At 44.2% G+C, this 19,286-nt stretch overlaps 1 protein-coding gene and 2 long non-coding RNA genes across 3 annotated transcripts; 2 read left to right on the top strand and 1 right to left on the bottom strand.

Moving 5' to 3' along the window:
- The first annotated feature begins 85 nt into the window (after positions 1–85).
- Positions 86–5,036, top strand: CCIN (calicin). Its single transcript, XM_058694926.1, has 2 exons — positions 86–1,362; positions 2,815–5,036. Exon 2 carries the CDS (start codon positions 3,206–3,208, stop codon positions 4,970–4,972), a length of 1,767 nt encoding a protein of 588 aa, XP_058550909.1. The 5' UTR covers positions 86–1,362; positions 2,815–3,205; the 3' UTR covers positions 4,973–5,036.
- On the bottom strand, positions 5,002–6,204 carry LOC131491691 (uncharacterized). The gene is made up of 2 exons (XR_009251605.1): positions 5,562–6,204; positions 5,002–5,285 (listed from the first exon to the last, which is right to left on the bottom strand). It is a non-coding gene; the product is annotated as an uncharacterized LOC131491691 (long non-coding RNA).
- A 498-nt stretch (positions 6,205–6,702) lies between these two features.
- On the top strand, positions 6,703–10,797 carry LOC131491692 (uncharacterized). The gene is made up of 2 exons (XR_009251606.1): positions 6,703–8,490; positions 8,734–10,797. It is a non-coding gene; the product is annotated as an uncharacterized LOC131491692 (long non-coding RNA).
- Positions 10,798–19,286: the final 8,489 nt, after the last annotated feature.

Raw genomic sequence — 19,286 nt, 5'->3', positions numbered from 1 at the left:
CAGAAGGAGATGGAGATACAGAATCCAAAGCAGGTTCCAGGCTCTGAGCTGTCAGCACAGAGCCTGACATGGGCTCAAACCCACCAACCGTGAGATCATGACCTGAGCCGAAGTCAGACGCTTAACCAACTGAGCCACCCAGGGGCCCCAAATTGGTGTATCTTTAAAACACACCCCTCATCTTCAGGACTTCCCAACAAAATGATAATGTCAACTGCTGTTCTCCAGAAGGTTACAGTAGTAGGGTCCCCTCCCTGAGGGAGTCTTATTCAACCAAATAGTGAGCTGGTCAGAAAGCTGAGGATGGGGGGAATAAAAAGACTGGGCTGAGGCCACACCTGGGCAACCACCTTGAGCAATAGGGACTGAATGACCAGTCAGTGAACTTCCTGGCAGCTCCCACCCAATTGCTTCCACTCAATGCACACACATAACAGGGTGGTGGATGCTGGCATGCAGCCAGGCTCTTGAGGTTGGAGTCTGTTTCGTCAGTTGGCTGGAGAAAGAAAAAAGCTGACCAGAAGAGCACTCTAGGCTGAAGAAAAGCCAGGCAACAAAGCTGGCTGAGCGGGTGGGCATTGATTTCACTTCTTTAATGGATCTCTTAAAGACAGCAACTCCCACAATCAGTAAGAGCCAAAGACAAGCCAGATCGCCAGTTCTCCTTTGTCGCCAGAGACCAGAGGAAGGAATTAGGAACCCTGGCTCCAGGCTCTAGCCCTGTGCTCTCAGAGTTGTGCTCCCTTCCCCACTCGGGGCTGCAGTCTGTCCGGCTGTACCAGGTCTGGCACAAAGAGTTAAGTCTACTGGATCTTCTCAGGTCCCGTGACACCCCCTGTGCCCAACTTTCGTAACTGGAGAGACTTCCTGCCCTGGTGTTCTGGTGCCTGAAACAAACGTAAAGGGGCCCGGCCACCTCCTCCACCAAAATGCCCCTAAGGCTGAAAGATGTGGGGGCAAAGTGGTGGATGCAACCACAGGCCTGACCCCACCCATCCTCTACTGGTTGAAACGCCCGTGGAGGTGAGGTCTGCCGGCCTCTCACAAGGGCAAGCCTAGATGCCAATGGATGAAAAAGCGGCCGGCATCAACACCAAGAGGTCTCACCTGCACCTAGGTGGCAGCCACCTCTCGCGAGATCAGGGCTGGTGAAGCATTTAGAGCTCAGTTAGCCTCACATGGAGAAAACGGACAGAGAGGGGTCCACCTAAACCTCGCGGCTAGTCTGTGGTGGAGGGGCTGAAGTCAGCCTTCTTTTCATGGGAAAAAACATTAGTTCTTAGCCTTGTGCAGGGATAGGTCAAGAGACTGAGTGCCTCTATTCCATTCAGGTGTCAAGGTGAACAAGTTCAGCATTCAAACGTAAGTACTTTTAAATACTTTTCAAGATGCCAAGTCCCCAACGAAAAAGCCAGGTCTAAACTGGAAGGATGTGGTGCAGAGACGATGAATAAGTGGACCAAGCCGGGCAGGGGAAGAGCCGGCAGGCTCACACTCCCCACGCTCCAGGCAACACTGGTTTCCTAGTGGGGGCTCTAAGGACGACGTAAGGGTCAGGAGTGGGGCTCCGGGCCCAGGTCCTCTCTGTGACATCTGGCCTTCCAGGCAAATGCCTGCGAGTTGAGCCCCTAGCTGGGGGCCCCCAAAGGCTGGTGCGGGTGGGGCCCCCGGGCTCTTCCACTCTCCGCAGGAGCCGGGCACTCGGGGAACCCCACGCCCGCCCGGGTTGCCGAGGGGTGACGCCCCGAGTCTGAGACGGCTTCTCCCCGGGGCCGCCACCTGTAAAGCGGGCACCGGAGGCCGGGTGGTGAACGGGGGAGGCCCTGCCACCGGCGGCCGGGGGCGCGGAACCCGGTGGCAAGAGGGGGCGGGACGGGGCGGGGCGCCGCGCCGCTTTCCCAGCTGGAGCCGCTGCGGTTGCGAGCGAGGAGGGGCGTGGCAGTCGGGGCCTCCGTGGCCGGAGATGGCCCTCCAGCTCCACCGCGTGGCCGGACGGGGCTCGGGGAGCACCCCCCCCCCCTCCGAGGGGACGCGGGATTCCAGACCCCCCACCACCATCACAAGCCAACCAGACGGAGAGAGGCATTTAGGAAGGGAGCAGCCAAGGACACCAGCCCTGAGCGAACTAACAGATTAATAAAGTAACGGCAGCTAACATTTATTGGACATTTGCTACCCGCCAGACGTTGTGCTTAACACTGTCTAGTCATTTTCTGATTTAAACTCTTAAGGATCTTTGAAGCAGGTACTATTATTCCCATCTCACAAATGAGGAAACCGAAGTTTAGAAGAGTCTGAGCCACTGGTCCAAGTCCACACTTGATGGAGAGAGCTGACCCACCGCAGCTCCCAAAGCTGCATGACTATAGACTTGGAAATGTGGAGAGAAGGTCCCAGTTTGCTGTGGAACTGAAATAATCAGAGCTTCAGAGGCCCTCCCGTCCTCCAGTGTGTGGCTAACTCCTGTATCCCTGCTCCAACTAGTAGCCTCTGTCTCTCCATTTTAAAGAAAAATGGTGTCCTTGGCTACAAAGGTCAGAAGGCAAAGGACAGAGCCTGAAATTCTCTGATGGCCAGGAGCCTTGGCAGAGAAAGGGACCTCGAGACCTGAGAACCAGAGACTGGGGAGAGCTAGGGAGTTAGGAGCTTCCTGGAAAGGTAAAGAACAGAGTTAGAGAAGGCTTGAGTTCCAGGCCCTAGTCTACTTCCAACCTGCTGTGGGATCTTGAGCAAGTCCCTTCCCTTCTCTGGGTCTGTTTCCCTCCTATCCATGGGGAGATTCTTCTAAATCCAAAAATCTCCTTCTTCCCTCAGCTTCCCCTCTTCTCTTCCCATACCACCCTCCACCCAAACTGGCTCTAACATTCCGGATATAACCTTGAACTAAGTTTGGAAAAGTCCCAGATTAGAGCTGCAACCCATTCTCCTGAGCTCTGGACCCAGGGCATTAAGTCCTGGCAGGGGATCTAGCCGTGGCACGTTGGAGCCATCAAAGGGGAGAAAGGTCCTGTGCCTCTGAGAGGGGCCTCAGGGGGCTGGCATTGTGATGCCCTCATCCACTCTATGACATCACCCTCTCTCCCAGCCCCCCTCCTCTCCGATCAACTGCTCTGCAAACAACCATCAATCTGAATCCCAAAGGCGTGAGAAAGTCTGTTCTCCAGTACCTGCCGCTGATCTTCTGCCTCAGCCAGCAAGAAGCACCATGAAATTGGAATTCACGGAGAAAAACTACAACAGCTTCGTGCTGCAGAACCTGAACAAACAGAGGAAACGCAAAGAGTACTGGGACGTGGCCCTGACTGTGGACCACCATGTCTTCTTTGCACATCGCAACGTGCTGGCTGCTGTCTCTCCACTGGTGAAGAGCCTCATCTCCAGCAATGACATGAAGACCACCGATGAGCTCTTTATCACCATTGACCCCAACTACCTGAGTCCGGCCACAGTGGACCAGCTCCTGGACTACTTCTACAGCGGCAGGGTGGTGATCTCGGAGCAGAACGTGGAAGAGCTCCTGCGTGGGGCCCAGTATTTCAACACACCACGCCTTCGAATCCACTGTAATGACTTCCTGATTAAGTCCATCCGCCGAGCAAACTGCTTGCGCTACCTCTTCTTGGCTGAGTTGTTTGAGCTCAAAGAGGTATCAGACTTGGCCTACTCTGGCATTCGTGACAACTTCCACTACTGGGCGAGTCCCGAGGGCTCTGTGCACTTCATGCGCTGTCCACCTGTCATCTTTGGCCGCCTGCTCCGAGATGAAAACTTGCATGTGCTCAATGAGGACCAGGCTCTCAGCGCACTCATCAATTGGGTGCACTTCCGGAAGGATGAGCGGGAGAAGTATTTCAAGAAGTTCTTCAATTACATCAACCTTAATGCCGTCTCCAACAAGACACTGATGTTTGCCAGCAACAAGTTGATGGGCATGGAGAACAGCTCGGCCCATGTGACCCTGATTGAGAGTGTCCTTATGGACCGAAAACAGGAGAGGCCATGCAGCCTGTTGAGCTACCAGCGGAAAGGCGCCCTGCTTGATTCGGTGGTCATCCTAGGGGGCCAGAAGGCCCATGGCAAGTTCAATGATGGCGTGTTTGCCTATATCATCCAGGAGAACCTGTGGTTGAAGCTGTCAGAGATGCCCTATCGGGCAGCAGCACTTAGCGCCACCTCGGCTGGTCGCTACATCTACATCTCTGGTGGCACCACTGAGCAGATTTCAGGGCTGAAGACAGCTTGGCGGTATGACATGGATGACAACTCCTGGACCAAGTTGCCAGACCTGCCAATTGGGCTTGTCTTCCACACCATGGTGACCTGCGGGGGGACAGTGTACTCAGTGGGTGGGAGCATTGCTCCAAGGCGGTATGTCTCCAACATCTATCGCTATGATGAGCGCAAGGAGGCCTGGTGCCTGGCAGGGAAGATGAGCATCCCTATGGATGGCACAGCCGTGATCACCAAGGGTGACCGGAACCTGTACATTGTCACTGGGCGGTGCTTGGTGAAGGGCTACATTTCTCGGGTTGGAGTGGTGGACTGCTTTGATACCACCACTGGGGATGTGGTCCAGTGTATCACCTTCCCCATTGAGTTCAACCACCGGCCCTTGCTCTCTTTCCACCAGGACAACATCCTCTGTGTACACAGCCACCGGCAGAGTGTGGAGATCAACCTGCAGAAGATAAAGGCCAACAAGACAACCACCTCGGTGCCTCTCTTGCCCAACAACTGCCCCTTGGATGTGTCCCATGCTATATGCTCCATTGGAGACAGTAAAGTGTTTGTCTGTGGGGGTGTCACCACAGCCAGTGATGTCCAGACAAAGGACTACACCATCAACCCAAACGCCTACTTGTTGGACCAAAAGATGGGCGAGTGGAAGACCCTGGCCCCCCCACCGGAAGCACTGGACTGTCCTGCCTGCTGTCTAGCCAAGCTACCTTGCAAGATTCTTCAAAGGATTTAAACAACTTTTTAAGTGGGAGAATAAGTAAATGCATTATTATTCACAATTTAATGAGAGAAAGAGAGGAAGGTGGCCTGTTGGTTCCTTCTTAGTGTTCCAGTCTATGTTTGGCCCTGAAAGAGGAGATCCTGGGTTAGGGCTGCTCCCAGTGGGTGGAAATTCAGGGCTACTCTGTCCCTGGAGGGATCCAAGCTGAGGCTGGAATGGAGTCCCTGGTGGGTGGGACTGAAGCAACTCCTGGGCACTGGCCAAGGTGGTGTCCGGAAAGCCCCCATTCTATCCTCTGTAGTCATCTCCGCTGGCATCTACTAGACTGAGAGATAAAGCATTTGCTTAGAGCCTCAGGCTCCTCCAACACTCACTCCCCTTGAGTCTGCCCAGGAAGGCAGGGGAGGGCAGATCCTAGGTTTGGGACAGGAGACTCACGGTCTGGGGGTGAGGTAGGGGAGGGTGAAGAAAGTGGTGTGGGAAAGGCTCAGGGATGGAGGCAGAGGGAACAGAGGAGGCATGGTTACTTGGCTGTTGTATTTGACTATGCAGCCATCGTGTGTTTGCGTCTCATTTGTGGGGAAGTTGGGGGGTTACTTACAGTTGTTTTCGGTAAGCAAAGTTCATGGAAAACTTTCTCCAGGAATACAGGGTTTGAGGGACTGCGAGCAAAAGAGAGATCACTAAAGGGAGAAAAAACAAATCTATATAGTTGTCCCCCCTTCTCTGTGGCTTTGCTTCCCATGGTCAACTGTGATCCAGGAACAGATGATCCTCCTCCTGATGTATCAGCAGAAGACAGTAAGAGCCTAACATTATGTCACAACGCGGTCACTCACCTCACTTCATCTGCTCACGCAGGAATTTTATCATCTCCCCCCATCATCACAAGAAGGGGGAGTACAGCACAGTAAGATATTTTGAGACGGAAAGAGAGACCACATTCACACAACTTTCATTACAGCATATTGTGAAGATTGTTCCATCATTTGTTGTTGTTCATCTCTTACTGTGCTTAATGTACACGTTAAACTCTATCAGAGAAATGCTTCTATAGGAAAAAACATAATACAGTGAGTTCAGTACTATCTGCAGTTTCAGGCATCGATTAGGGGTCTTGGAACAGATCCCCTGTAGATAAAGGGGGGGCTAATGTGTCTCTGCTGGAGAAACTTGGGGATGAGAGGGGCTAAGAGAGACAGGATGGTATAGTAGTTAGGAGTACAGACATGGGGACCAGTTGGCCTGATTTAATTTTTTTTTTTTCAACGTTTTTTTTTATTTTTTTTTATTTTTTTTTAAACTTTTTTTTTTTCAACGTTTTTTTTTTATTTATTTTTGGGACAGAGAGAGACAGAGCATGAACGGGGGAGGGGCAGAGAGAGAGGGAGACACAGAATCGGAAACAGGCTCCAGGCTCCGAGCCATCAGCCCAGAGCCCGACGCGGGGCTCGAACTCACGGACCGCGAGATCGTGACCTGGCTGAAGTCGGACGCTTAACCGACTGCGCCACCCAGGCGCCCCTCAACGTTTTTTTATTTATTTTTTTTGGGACAGAGAGAGACAGAGCATGAACGGGGGAGGGGCAGAGAGAGAGGGAGACACAGAATCGGGAACAGGCTCCAGGCTCCGAGCCATCAGCCCAGAGCCTGACGCGGGGCTCGAACTCACGGACCGTGAGATCGTGACCTGGCTGAAGTCGGACGCTTAACCGACTGCGCCACCCAGGCGCCCCCCAGTTGGCCTGATTTAAATGCCAATCCCACCACCTCCCTCATAGGGTGAAGCTTAAATGAGTTAATACATGTAAATGCCTAGGACAGTCCTGGCATATATAAAAGTGCCAAAAGAGTACATTTTTTTTTAAAGGAAAATAAGAGTGTGGCAAGGGCCCAGGTTCTTGAGCCTTTATATGAGTAAAGTCCCGTAAAATGCTCTCTGAGACCCCTTACCGCAAAGCTTTGATGAGCAGTCCTCAATTCTAACTATCTCTGTTCCCCTTTCATTCATTTGCGTACTAATATATAATCCTCATTTTTCCCCCCACGCATTCATGAATTGATTTAGTCATCCTCTCATCAGTTCACATGCACACCATTCACTGAGGCCTCTCTGCGCAGGTCCTTGTTCCGGGCGTTGGGGCCGCGGGCATGACACAGACAATCCATGCCCCAGTAAGGGAGTATCTATAGCAGTGCTGTGCAACAGGAATACAATGCAAGCCACGTATGTGATTTAAATTTTTCTAGAAGCAATGCTACGAGAGTAAAAAAACAGGTGAAATTAACGTTAATGTATCTTATTTAACGCAATATATCCAAATATTATTTAAACAAGTGATCAGGGCAAGCATTTATTGAGATGTTTAACATTCTTTTTTTCTCGTACGAAGCCTTCGGAATCGTGTGTACTTTACACTTACAGCACAGCGCATTTGGACTAACCAACCACGTGAGGACCCTGGAGGCTAGCGGCTACCGTATTAGTACAGGACGCTTTAGGTAGCTTTGTCGTTCAAACCTGCTCCATCCCCTTCTTTTTGCCTCTCAGCGCCGTTTGACTTGCTCAGCATCATCTTCTGGACCTCGCTGCTGGGTGGTCTCTGGCTTCAAAGCCTGCCTTCTGCCCCGTCTTACTTTGTTCCCTGCAGGCGAGGACCTTCCACTTCACAGCTGACCTCTTCTCTGGAATTTCTCCCACCCTTCTCACTTCTTCAGCGCTGGGTAGCCCCCACCTCTGCTTACCTCACTGCCGTCCTCCAGCTGGAAGAACAACAGCATCTTACAGATCCATGTGGCTAAGCCCACCTGCCCCACCCCCACCCCACCAGGCTTATCTGGCCACCGCGTCACCTCTCACTGACTCCGGGTGCCGTTCCCCACGGCTCATTCTCTAACCCTCTCTGGTGTCCTGGGGCCCCACTCTTTTCTCTCCTCTTTCTCAACTGTTTACCTCTCATTCTGCCACCACATGTCCAGAGAAATAGAGGTCAAATGATCGGAGCTCCACGAACAAGCCCACATCTACCAAAACTCTCTCCAGACCTTCTGCTGCTTTCCTGCATCCCAGAGGAAGAGCTGTCCTTCCAGGATTCAGCATTGATCCCCTCCCCTGGGTCTCGTTTTGTCACCTCACAACTTCTCAGGACCCTCAGTTCCTTCTCTCTCTACACCCCCTTCCCGATTTTCTCTCTTTATTCCACAAATATTCTCAAGTTTGTCTTTTTCTGGAAACAAACCCTCCTTGGCCCTGAAGTCCAGCTCTTGCTCTCTGCTCATCTATTTCCTTAGTTGAGCTTCCTGTGCATCTATTCTCTGGCTCCACCTCTTGCTTCCAGATCAATCTCTAAACCACTCAGTCTGGCTTCTGTTCCTATCATGCCACCAAACCGTCTCCTGACGACACTGTCCTCTTTGTCCTTTTCTCAGTCAGTTCTTTCCCTTGCAGTCTTGGACAGAATTGACCTGTCCCCCCGCTGCAGCAGAATCACTAGGCTGCTTGCTAAAAAGGGAGATCTTGGGGCGCCTGGGTGGCTTGGTCGGTTAAGCGTCCGACTTCGGCTCAGGTCATGATCTCACGGTCCGTGGGTTCGAGCCCCGCGTCAGGCTCTGTGCTGACAGCTCAGAGCCTGGAGCCTGTTTCAGATCCTGTGTCTCCCTCTCTCTCTGCCCCTCCCCTGTTCATGCTCTGTCTCTCTCTGTCTTAAAAATAAGTAAACGTTAAAAATTAAAAAATAAATAGAAAATAAAAAGGGAGATCTTTGGCATGGTAGGATTCTAATTTGATCTATTAACCCAAGTGGTCCTTCTTTTCTCCCTCTTCCTTCTTTCCTAACCCCTTCCCACCTTAAAATTAGACCATAAGGTTGAAACATTTGAAGCTTACTACCCTGAGGAGGCTGGCAGAGCTGAATGTAGAGTCAAATTCTTGGCCTGCTTCAGATTCTGTGATTCCCTCTCTCTCTGTCCCTCCCCTGCTCGGTGCACTCTCTCTTTCTCTCTCTCTCTCTCTCTCTCTCTCTCAATCCCTCAAAAATAAATAAAGGTTAAAAAATACTAAAAACTGGGGTGCTTTGTCCAAGTTAGGTTGTTCAGAAATATTAAATAGCATGATGGAATGATGACATATTTTGAAAAGCTTTATTGAGATATAATTCACATACCATACAATTCAACCAAAGTGTACAATTCAGTGACTCTTAGATATTCACAGAGTTGTACAATCATTGTCACAATTTTATAACATTCTCATCACCCCCAAAAGAAGCCTGGAACCTCTTTGCTGTCACTTCTAACTCCCTCATCTTCCCAGCCCTAGGCAACCACTAGTCTCCTTTCTGTCTCTATGGATTAGCCTGTCCTACACATTCCATATAAATGGAATCGTACAATATGTGACTTTTTTTTTTAAGTAGGCTCCATGCCCAGCGTGGAGACCAACGCGAGGCATGAACTCACGACCCTGAGATCAAGAGCTGAGCTGAGGTCAAGTTAGATGCTTAATCGACTGAGCTACCCAGGTGTCCCAATATATGACTTTTTCACTGGCTTCTTTCACTTAGCCTAATGTTTTCAAGGTTCATCTATGTCGTAGCATATACCAGTACGTCATTCCTTTTTTATGGCTGAGTAACCTTCTACTGTATGGATAGACCACATGTTATTTACTCATTTATCAGTTAACTGATGGCCATCTGGGTTGTTTCCACTTCTCAGCTAGTATGAAGAATGCTCTGTGAACATTCATGTACAAGTTTTTGTGTTCACATATGTTTTCATTTCTGTTGGATATACACCTCAGAGTGGAATTGTTAGATCATAGGGTAACTCTGTGTTCAATTATTTGAGAAACTGCCAGACTGTTTTCAAAGCAGATGCATCATTTTACATTCCCACTTCCAATGTATGACCGTTTCAATTTCTCCACGTCCTCGTGGACACTTCTTGCTATCTTTCTTTCCAAACATAGTCATCTTGGTGGGAGCAAAGTGGCATCTCATGGTGGTTGTGATTTACATTTCCCTGATGGCTAATGATATTAAGCATCTTTTCATGGGCTTATTTTATGACAGTTGCTTAATAACCTTTCCTCTTCCGCATGCCACTGTTCTCAGAGAAAGCTTTCTTCCTGAGGAAGTGTCCTGTGAGGACAAAACACAGACAGTGTGGCTCAGCAACACTGACAGTCATAGTGTACTATTTCATTTAGGCCACAGACTCATGGCAAGTCTATGCTTTCCTAGCTACCCATTTATTTTAGAATTAGAATGTCCAAGATTTGTTCAAAGTATTTTAGAAAATACCTGCGACCAAGCATGCCTACTCTACCTCTTCACCTCTCGCATTCCTGAGAAGAAGCTCCATCATCCCATGTCTAGTTGCGTATTTTACGCCATTTAAAGGATGACATAAAACATTCCACGTTTACTTCCGAAAGATCAGTGTTACATCTTTGAACAAAGTAAACACATCACATGTAAGTTAGAACACTTATCAAGAAATGAGACACGTGCTCAATAACCCTCCTTATTGTGAATACAACGCATGCAGACAAGCAATGATGCATGACCGTGTAGCTTAATGAGTTCCTGTAAATATCCTTGTAACCACTATTGAGTGCTAGAAATAGAGCATTGCCAATACCTCAAAAGCTATCTAGCCCCTTTCCAGATTATAATCTCTTCTCTCCCCTCTGACCTTTATGATAATGTGTTCCTGGGTTTTCGATATAGTTTTATTATCTAAATAGGCATTTCTGAAGTATAGATTAGGTCAGACTGTTTTTGAACTTCACAAGAAAATTGTACAGTATGAATTATCTTGTGTCTGGCTCCTTTCATTCAAAATTATGTTTTGTAATTTATCCATGTTGTTGTATGTAGGTTTAGTTCCATCCGTTTCACGTCTGTATGCTATTTTATATGAATATGTCATTTTCCTTATCTAGTTTCCTGTTGATGGACATGTGGGTCATTTCCAGTTTGGGCCATTACAATTACCATGCTGTTCTTGTGAGTGTATCTTGGTGCACATGTACCAAGTTTGTCTAGGGCATATATCTACGAGTGGAATTACTGTCTTATTTGTAAGATAATGCCAAATTATTTTTGTAAAGTGATTGTTAATTAACATTGCCATTAGCAGTATATGAGAAGTCCTGTTGCTTTACAGGCTTGCCAATACTAGCTATTGGTCAGACTTTTTAAAATCCTAGCCAACTGGATATTAAGTGGTATTTCAGTGTGGTTTTTAATTTGCATTCTCTTAGTTGGATAATTAGGTTAAGCGTCTTTTCATGTTTATTGTCCATGTGGAATTCCTCTTTTGTGAAGCCTTCATTTCTTTTTTCTGTCTTCTTTATTGACTTGTTGGAATTCTTAATATATTCTGGATATGAGCCCTTTATCAGTTACACATATGGTAAGTATCTTCTTTGCCTCTGTGGCTTGTCTTTTCACTCTTAATGGTACGTTTTAATTGTAATTAGCCTGATTTGTCTTCTCCTTTTTTGTTACTGCTCTTTGATACTTGGAGAAATCATTCTTTACCCTGGGGTTACAAAGTTCTCATATGGATATATAACTGCCCCAGTGCCAATTTGCCACTTCTCTGCAGTGCCGCCTTTGTTGTAAATCACGTGTCCACAGACAGAAATGTGTTTATGAGCTCTCTTATTTCATTGGTCTATTCTTCTGATCTTATGCCAATACCACAGTCAGCAGTTACTGACATTACCAAAGCTCTATCACATCCTCCACAGTTTAGTAGAATTAGACCATTAGGATCCACAGAAAACCTGTTGGGATTTTGGTTGTGATTGTGCTAAACTTAGAGATCAATTTAGGGAAATTTGATATATTTACAATATCAATTTTTAAAATTCATGAACATGGTATATGTCTCTACTTTGGAGAGTCTTCTTTAATTTCCCTTAAAGTTTTATTCTTTACTTTGTAGAGGTGTCACATACTTTTTTTAGATTTATTCTACCTGACATTTAAAAATTTGTACACATGCATGTATGTATACTTTATAGTATCCTTTTAAAAATTAATTTCCTACACTTCTCTAAAGAAGACATCCGGATGGCCAACAGGCACATGAAAAGATGCTCAACGTCGCTCCTCATCAGGGAAATACAAATCAAAACCACACTCAGATATCACCTCACGCCAGTCAGAGTGGTCAAAATGAACAAATCAGGAGACTATAGATGCTGGCGAGGATGTGGAGAAACGGGAACCCTCTTGCACTGTTGGTGGGAATGCAAACTGGTGCAGCCACTCCGGAAAACAGTGTGGAGGTTCCTCAGAAAATTAAAAATAGACCTACCCTATGACCCAGCAATAGCACTGCTAGGAATTTACCCAAGGGATACAGGAGTACTGATGCATAGGGGCACTTGTACCCCAATGTTTATAGCAGCACTCTCAACAATAGCCAAATTATGGAAAGAGCCTAAAATGTCCATCAACTGATGAATGGATAAAGAAATTGTGGTTTATATACACAATGGAGTACTACGTGGCAATGAGAAAGAATGAAGTATGGCCCTTTGTAGCAACATGGATGGAACTGGAGAGTGTGATGCTAAGTGAAATAAGCCATACAGAGAAAGACAGATACCATATGGTTTCACTCTTATGTGGATCCTGAGAAACTTAACAGAAACCCATGGGGGAGGGAAAGGAAAAAAAAAAAGAGGTTAGAGTGGGAGAGAGCCAAAGCATAAGAGACTCTTAAAAACTGAGAACAAACTGAGGGTTGATGGGGGGTGGGAGGGAGGGGAGGGTGGGTGATGGGTATTGAGGAGGGCACCTTTTGGGATGAGCACTGGGTGTTGTATGGAAACCAAGTTGACAATAAACTTCATATATTGAAAAAAATTTTAAATAAATAAATAAAAATTAATTTCCTCTTTTCATAGTTGAATATGTATAGAAATACAGCTGGGTTTTGTATGTTGACTTTGTATTTAGCAACTTCTAGGACATCTTTATATATTCTGGATGTGAGCCCTTTATCAGTTGTACATGTGGTAAATATCTTCTCTCCACTAATATGAATCATAGCTCTAAATGTAAAAAGCAAAACTACAAAACTTTAGAGGAAAACATAGGAGAAAATATTTGTAACCTGGGGTTAAGCAAAGATTTCCTAGATATGACATTGAAAGCATGATCCATTTAAAAAATTGATAATCAATTGGACCTCATCAAAATGAAAAACTTTTGCTCCAGGAAAGATACTGTTAAGAGGATGAAAAGACAAGCTACATAGTGAAAGAAATATTTGCCAGTCACCTATCTGGCAAAGAACTTGTATCCAGAATATGTAAAAAATTTTTAAAAAATATATTTGTAGATACTGCTATACTTTCCAAATACACAATTATATTATGTGTAATGACTTTCTATCTCTTTAAGGAAATTGCCTTTATTCCAAATATACTAAGAGTTTTTATTGTGATATTGAATGTTATCAAATAATTTTGCTGCATCTAGTGAAATGAACACAAGTTGTCTCCTTTATTAATAAGGACAAGTCACTTTTATTAATTTGTCAATGCAAGACCATTCATCCATTCCTGGTATAAACCTAACTTGGCTATGACATATGACATACTTTTTTTTTTTTAATGTTTATTTATTTTTGAGACAGAGAGAGACAGAGCATGAGTGGGGGAGGGGCAGAGAGAGAGGGAGACACAGAATCTGAAACAGGCTCCAGGCTCTGAGCTGTCAGCACAGGGCCGGACGTGGGGCTCGAACTGACGGACCGCGAGTTCATGACCTGAGCCCAAGTCAGCCGCTTAACCGACTGAGCCACCCAGGCGCCCCAACATATGACATACTTTTATATAAAATACTGTATGTTTTTATATAATTACTGGACTCAGTAACTATAGAATTCCCTCTATATGGTGCTGGATTCCATTTACTATATATTCGCTCATTTTTATTTTACTTGTAAAATTATCGTAGGGAACTAACTGTAAATGGTATTTAAAAATTTTTAGTTTCTAACTATACATTGCTAGTATGGAGAAATATGATTGATTTTTGTGTGTTGACCATGTATCTTGCAACTTAGTCAAACTCATTAATTTTAGGAGGTTTTTTTGCAGATTTCTTGAAATTTTCTGTATAGACAATTATAGGGACAACTTCATTCCTTCCTCTGCATACTCTTTTAAAATTTTAATTCTAGGGGCGCCTGGGTGGCGCAGTCGGTTAAGCGTCCGACTTCAGCCAGGTCACGATCTCGCGGTCCGTGAGTTCGAGCCCCGCGTCAGGCTCTGGGCTGATGGCTCAGAGCCTGGAGCCTGTTTCCGATTCTGTGTCTCCCTCTCTCTCTGCCCCTCCCCCGCTCATGCTCTGTTTCTCTCTGTGTCTCACAAATAAATAAATGTTAATTAAAATTCTTTGAAAAACCATACAGTGTTATATTAGCTTCAGATATATAATATAGTGATTCAAGAACTCTATACATTATTCAGTGTTCATCACAATAAATGTACTCTTCAGTCTCCTTCCTATTTCACCCATCCCCCCACCCACCGCCTTTTATTTCTTCTTCGTATCTTACTTTCCTGGCTAGGACTTCCAGTGCAAAATTGAATAGGAGTGGTAAGGGAATATCCTTGACTTGTCACTGATCTTAGGGGAAGAGCAGTCAGTCTTTCACCATTAACATGCCAAATTTATCATTAACATGACAGGTTTTTCATAGATGAGACTCTATAATAAGTAGATGTTGAAATCTGTCAAATTTTTTTCTGTGTGAATTATGTGATTTTTCTTCATTAGACTTTGAGTGTGGTGGATTACATTGATTTGTTTTTCTTTTCTTTTTTTAAAATTTTTTAACGTTTGTTCATTTTTGAGAGAGAGAGAGAGAGAGAGAGAGCAGGGGAGGGGCAGAGAGCAAGGGAAACACGGAACTGAAGCAGACTCCAGGTTCCAAGCTGTCAGCACAGAGCCTGACCTGGGGCTTGAACTCACAGACCGTGAGATCATGACCTGAGCCCAAGCGGGACGCTTAACTGACTGATCCCCCCAGGCACCCCACATTGATTTGTTTTTCAAATATTGAACCAGCTTGCATCCTGAGATAAACTCCATTTTGTCATCATATACTGTTCTTTTTACATGTTGATAGATTCAACTTGCTAATACGGATCTTTCTTGACTTACAGTGAGGTCATGTCCTGATAAACCCATTGTAAGTTGACAACAACTCATGTCAAAAATGCCTTTAATACAATTAACCTACCAAACATCATAGCTCAACCTGGCCTAACTTAAACAGGCTCATTTACATGAGTCTACAGTTGGAAAAAGTCATCTAACACAAAGCCTATTTTATAATAAAGTATTGAATATCTCATGTAATCTCTTGAATACTGTACTGAAAGTGACAAACAGATTGGTTGTATAGGTACAGAATCATTCTAAGTATATTTGTTGTCTACTCTTGTGATCTGGAGCTACCATCACAAGGGAGTGTTGTATCGCTAGCCTGAGAAAAGATCCAAATTCAAAATTCAAACAGTTTCTACTGAATGAGTATTGCTTTTGCACCATCATAAAGTTGAAAAACTATACACTGAGCCAGCATTAAGTCAGGGACTGTATTCTGTCGGGGGACTTTTGCATCCCTGTCCTTGGGAGATACTGATTTATAGTTCTCTTTTTGTACTCCCTTTGTCTAGTTTTAGTATCAGAGCAATGCTTGCCTCATAAAATGAGTTGAGGAGTGCTCCCTTTTCCCTGTCTCTGTTTCTCTCTCTTTTTCAGGAGACATTGCTTAGAACTGGTGTTACTTCCTTAAATACTTGGCTGACAATACTAGGTAGTTCTGGAGATTTTTTTTTCCCTCGGGAGGTGACCATTTCTTAAGTGGTCATATGACTGTGCGGATTATCCATTTCATCTTTGGTGAGTTTTGGTAGTTTGTGGCTTTCAAGTATTTGTCCATTTCACTTATGTTGTCAAATTTATGTGCAGTTGTTTATAACATCCTGTTACCATCCTTTTAATGTTGCAGAGTACTGCATGTAATTTGTATCTTCAGTCTTGCTAGAGATTTATTTTATTAATTTTTCAAAGAACCAGGTTTTGATTTCATTAATTTTCTCTATTTTTCTGTTTTCAATTTTATTGATTTATGCTCTTTATCATTTCTTTCCTACTGCTTCCTTTGGGTTTACTTTGCTCTATTTCTAGTTGCTTAAAGTGAAAGCTTAGATATTTACTTAAGACATTTCTTCTTTTCTAATACCAGAATTTAATGCTAATAACTTTTCTCTAAAACTACTTTACATCCTGAAAACTTTCTATTTGTATTTTCATTCACTCAGGTGAAAATATTTTCTAATTTCCCTACAGACTTTTTGACTCATGGATTATTTAGAAGTGTTTTGTTTATGGGAATGCAAGCTGGTGCAGCCACTCTGGAAAACAGTATGGAGGTTCCTCAAAAAACTAAAAATAGAACTACCCTACGACCCAGCAGTTGCACTACTAGGCATTTATCCACGGGATACAGGGGTGCTGTTTCGAAGGGACACATGCACCCCCATGTTTATAGCAGCGCTATCGACAATAGCCAAAGTATGGAAAGAGCCCAAAAGTCCATCGACGGATGAATGGATAAAGAAGAGGTGGTATATTGGGGCGCCTGGGTGGCGCAGTCGGTTAAGCGTCCGACTTCAGCCAGGTCACGATCTCACGGTCCGTGAGTTCGAGCCCCGCGTCAGGCTCTGGGCTGATGGCTCGGAGCCTGGAGCCTGTTTCCGATTCTGTGTCTCCCTCTCTCTCTGCCCCTCCCCCGTTCGTGCTCTGTCTCTCTCTGTCCCAAAAATAAATTAAAAAAAAAAAAAATGTTGAAAAAAAAAAAAAAAAGAAGAGGTGGTATATATACACACACACACACACACACACACATACATACATACACACATGTATATACAGTGGAGTATTACTAGGCAATCAAAAAGAATGAAATCTTGCCATTTGCAACTACGTGGATGGAACTGGAGGGTATTATGCTAAGTGAAATTAGTCAGAGAAAGACAATCATATGACTTCATTCATATGAGGACTTTAAGAGACAAAACAGATGAACATAAGGGAAGGGAGACAAAAATAATATGAAAACAGGGAGGGGGACAAAACAGAAGAGACTCATAAATATGGAGAACAAACAGGGTTACTGGAGGAGTTGTGGGAGGGGGGATGGGCTAATCGGGTAAGGGGCACTAAGGAATCTACTCCTGAAATCATTGTTACACTATATGCTAACTAATTTGGATGTAAATTTTAAAAACTAAAAAATGAAACAAGTTAAAATAAAAATAAATTAAAAATAAATAAATTCTGTGCATTATGAAAAAAAAGAAGTGTTTTGTTTAATTTTCAAAGTTTTGGAATTTTCTTAGTATCTTTCTGTTCATCACATCTACTGTAGTTCCATTATGGTCACTGTATTTTCCCAATTTTTTTTTTTGTTTTTGTAGTTTGTTTTTAAATTTTTTTTAATGTTTATTTATTTTTGGGAGAGAGAGAGACAGAGCATGAGTTGGGTAGGGGCAGAGAGAGAGATAGGCAGACACAGAATCCGAAGCAGGCTCCAGGCTCTGAGCTGTCAGCACAGAGAGCCCAACACAGGGCTCAAACCCATGAACCGTGAGATCGTGACCTGAGCTGAAGTCGGACGTTTAACCGACTGAGCCACCCAAGCACCCCAGGTTGTAGTTTGTTTTATGACCCCAAATATGTCTGTCTTGGTGAATGTCCCATGTGCGCTTGGGAAAAAAACACATATTTAGCTATTACTGAATAGAGTGTCCTATAAATGTCAATTAAATCCAGTTGGCAGATGGTGTTGTTCAGTCCTTCTATATCCTTGATTTTCTTTCTATTACTTCTTTCTATTAGTATTGAAGTCCCCAACTATAATTGTGGATTTGTGTGTTTTTCTTTTTGGTTCTGTTTTTGCTTCATGTATTTTGAGGTAATTGTTGTTACTTACATACACATTTAGGATTTTAATGTTTTCTTGGTGAACTGACCCTTTTATCATCGGATAATATATGCCTTTATCCCTGTTACTTCCCTTGTTTTGAGTCTACTTTGTCTGATATTAGTGTTTGCATGGTAGATCTTTTTTCCATCCTTTTCCTTTTGACCTATCTATATCATTCATTATCTTGAAGTTTCTTATAGACAGACTATAATTGGTTCATGTCTTGTTATTCTAACAAACTCTGATTTTTATATTGGGGTGCTTATTTATTTTTAATGTTTATTTATTTTTGAGAGAAAGCACACTAGCAGGGAGGGGGAAGAGAGAGAGACGGAGAGAGAAAATCCTAAGCAGGGCCCCATGCAGGCCTTGAATCCATGAACCATGAGATCCTGACCTGAGCTGAAATCCAGAGTGAGATGTTTAACTAACTGAGCCACCCAGGTGCCCCTGTATTGGTGTGTTGAAAACAGTTATATTTAGGGGTGCCTGAGTGGCTCAGTTGGTTGAGCATATGACTCTGGATTTCAGTTCAGGTCATGATCTCATGGTTCATGAGATTAAGTCCCGAGTCAGTCTCTGTGCTGACGGTACAGACTCTCTCCCCCAAACTCTCCCTAAAAATAAATAAATGAACATTAAAAAAAAAAAGTTTAATGACTTATTGATATGTTTGGATATAGGGCTCCCATTTTATTATTCATTTTCCATTTTGCCCCTCTTTTTCATTCCTCTCCTTTCTTTCCCACTTTCTTTGGGGTTAGTTGAATGTATTTTAGCATTCCATTTTAATCTATTGTGTTTTGATAATATCTCTTTGTCTAAAGTTTTTAGTGGTTCTAGGGATTACAGTATCCATACTGAACTTCATAGTCTATTTAAAATTAATATTTAACTACTTCAAGTGATATTAAAAACCTTACTCCATATAGGTCCCTTTACCCTCCCCCTTTATATTATAGTTGTCTTACATGTTACATCTACACACATTGAAAACCCCATCAGACACTGTTCTTTTTTTTTTTCTTTTTTTTTCTTCTAAATATCAAGCGTATTTTAAAGAACTCAAAAGAAAAAGAATGGTCTATTATATTTACCCAGGTATTTATCATTTTTGTCACTCTTCCTTCATTCTTGATGTTCTAGCTTTCATTTTGGTGTCATTTCCCTTTCCTCTGAAAAACTTCCTTTAGCCATTCTTTTAGAGCGTGTCAACTGGCCACGAATGCTCTCACTTTTCCTCCTTCGGAGAATGTCTTTATTTCGTCTTCATTACTGGAGGTTATTTTTACTGGAT

The sequence above is a fragment of the Neofelis nebulosa genome, chromosome 12 (genome assembly GCF_028018385.1).
Source record: "Neofelis nebulosa isolate mNeoNeb1 chromosome 12, mNeoNeb1.pri, whole genome shotgun sequence".
NCBI lineage: Eukaryota > Metazoa > Chordata > Mammalia > Carnivora > Felidae > Neofelis > Neofelis nebulosa.
The sequence above is the reverse complement of the archived record's forward strand: the minus strand, read 5'-3'. Positions and strand labels throughout refer to the sequence as shown.

What these genes read in the sequence shown, in the direction of transcription:
- CCIN (XM_058694926.1), top strand. Translation starts at nt 3,206, where the DNA reads ATGAAATTGGAATTCACGGAGAAAAACTACAACAGCTTCGTGCTGCAG.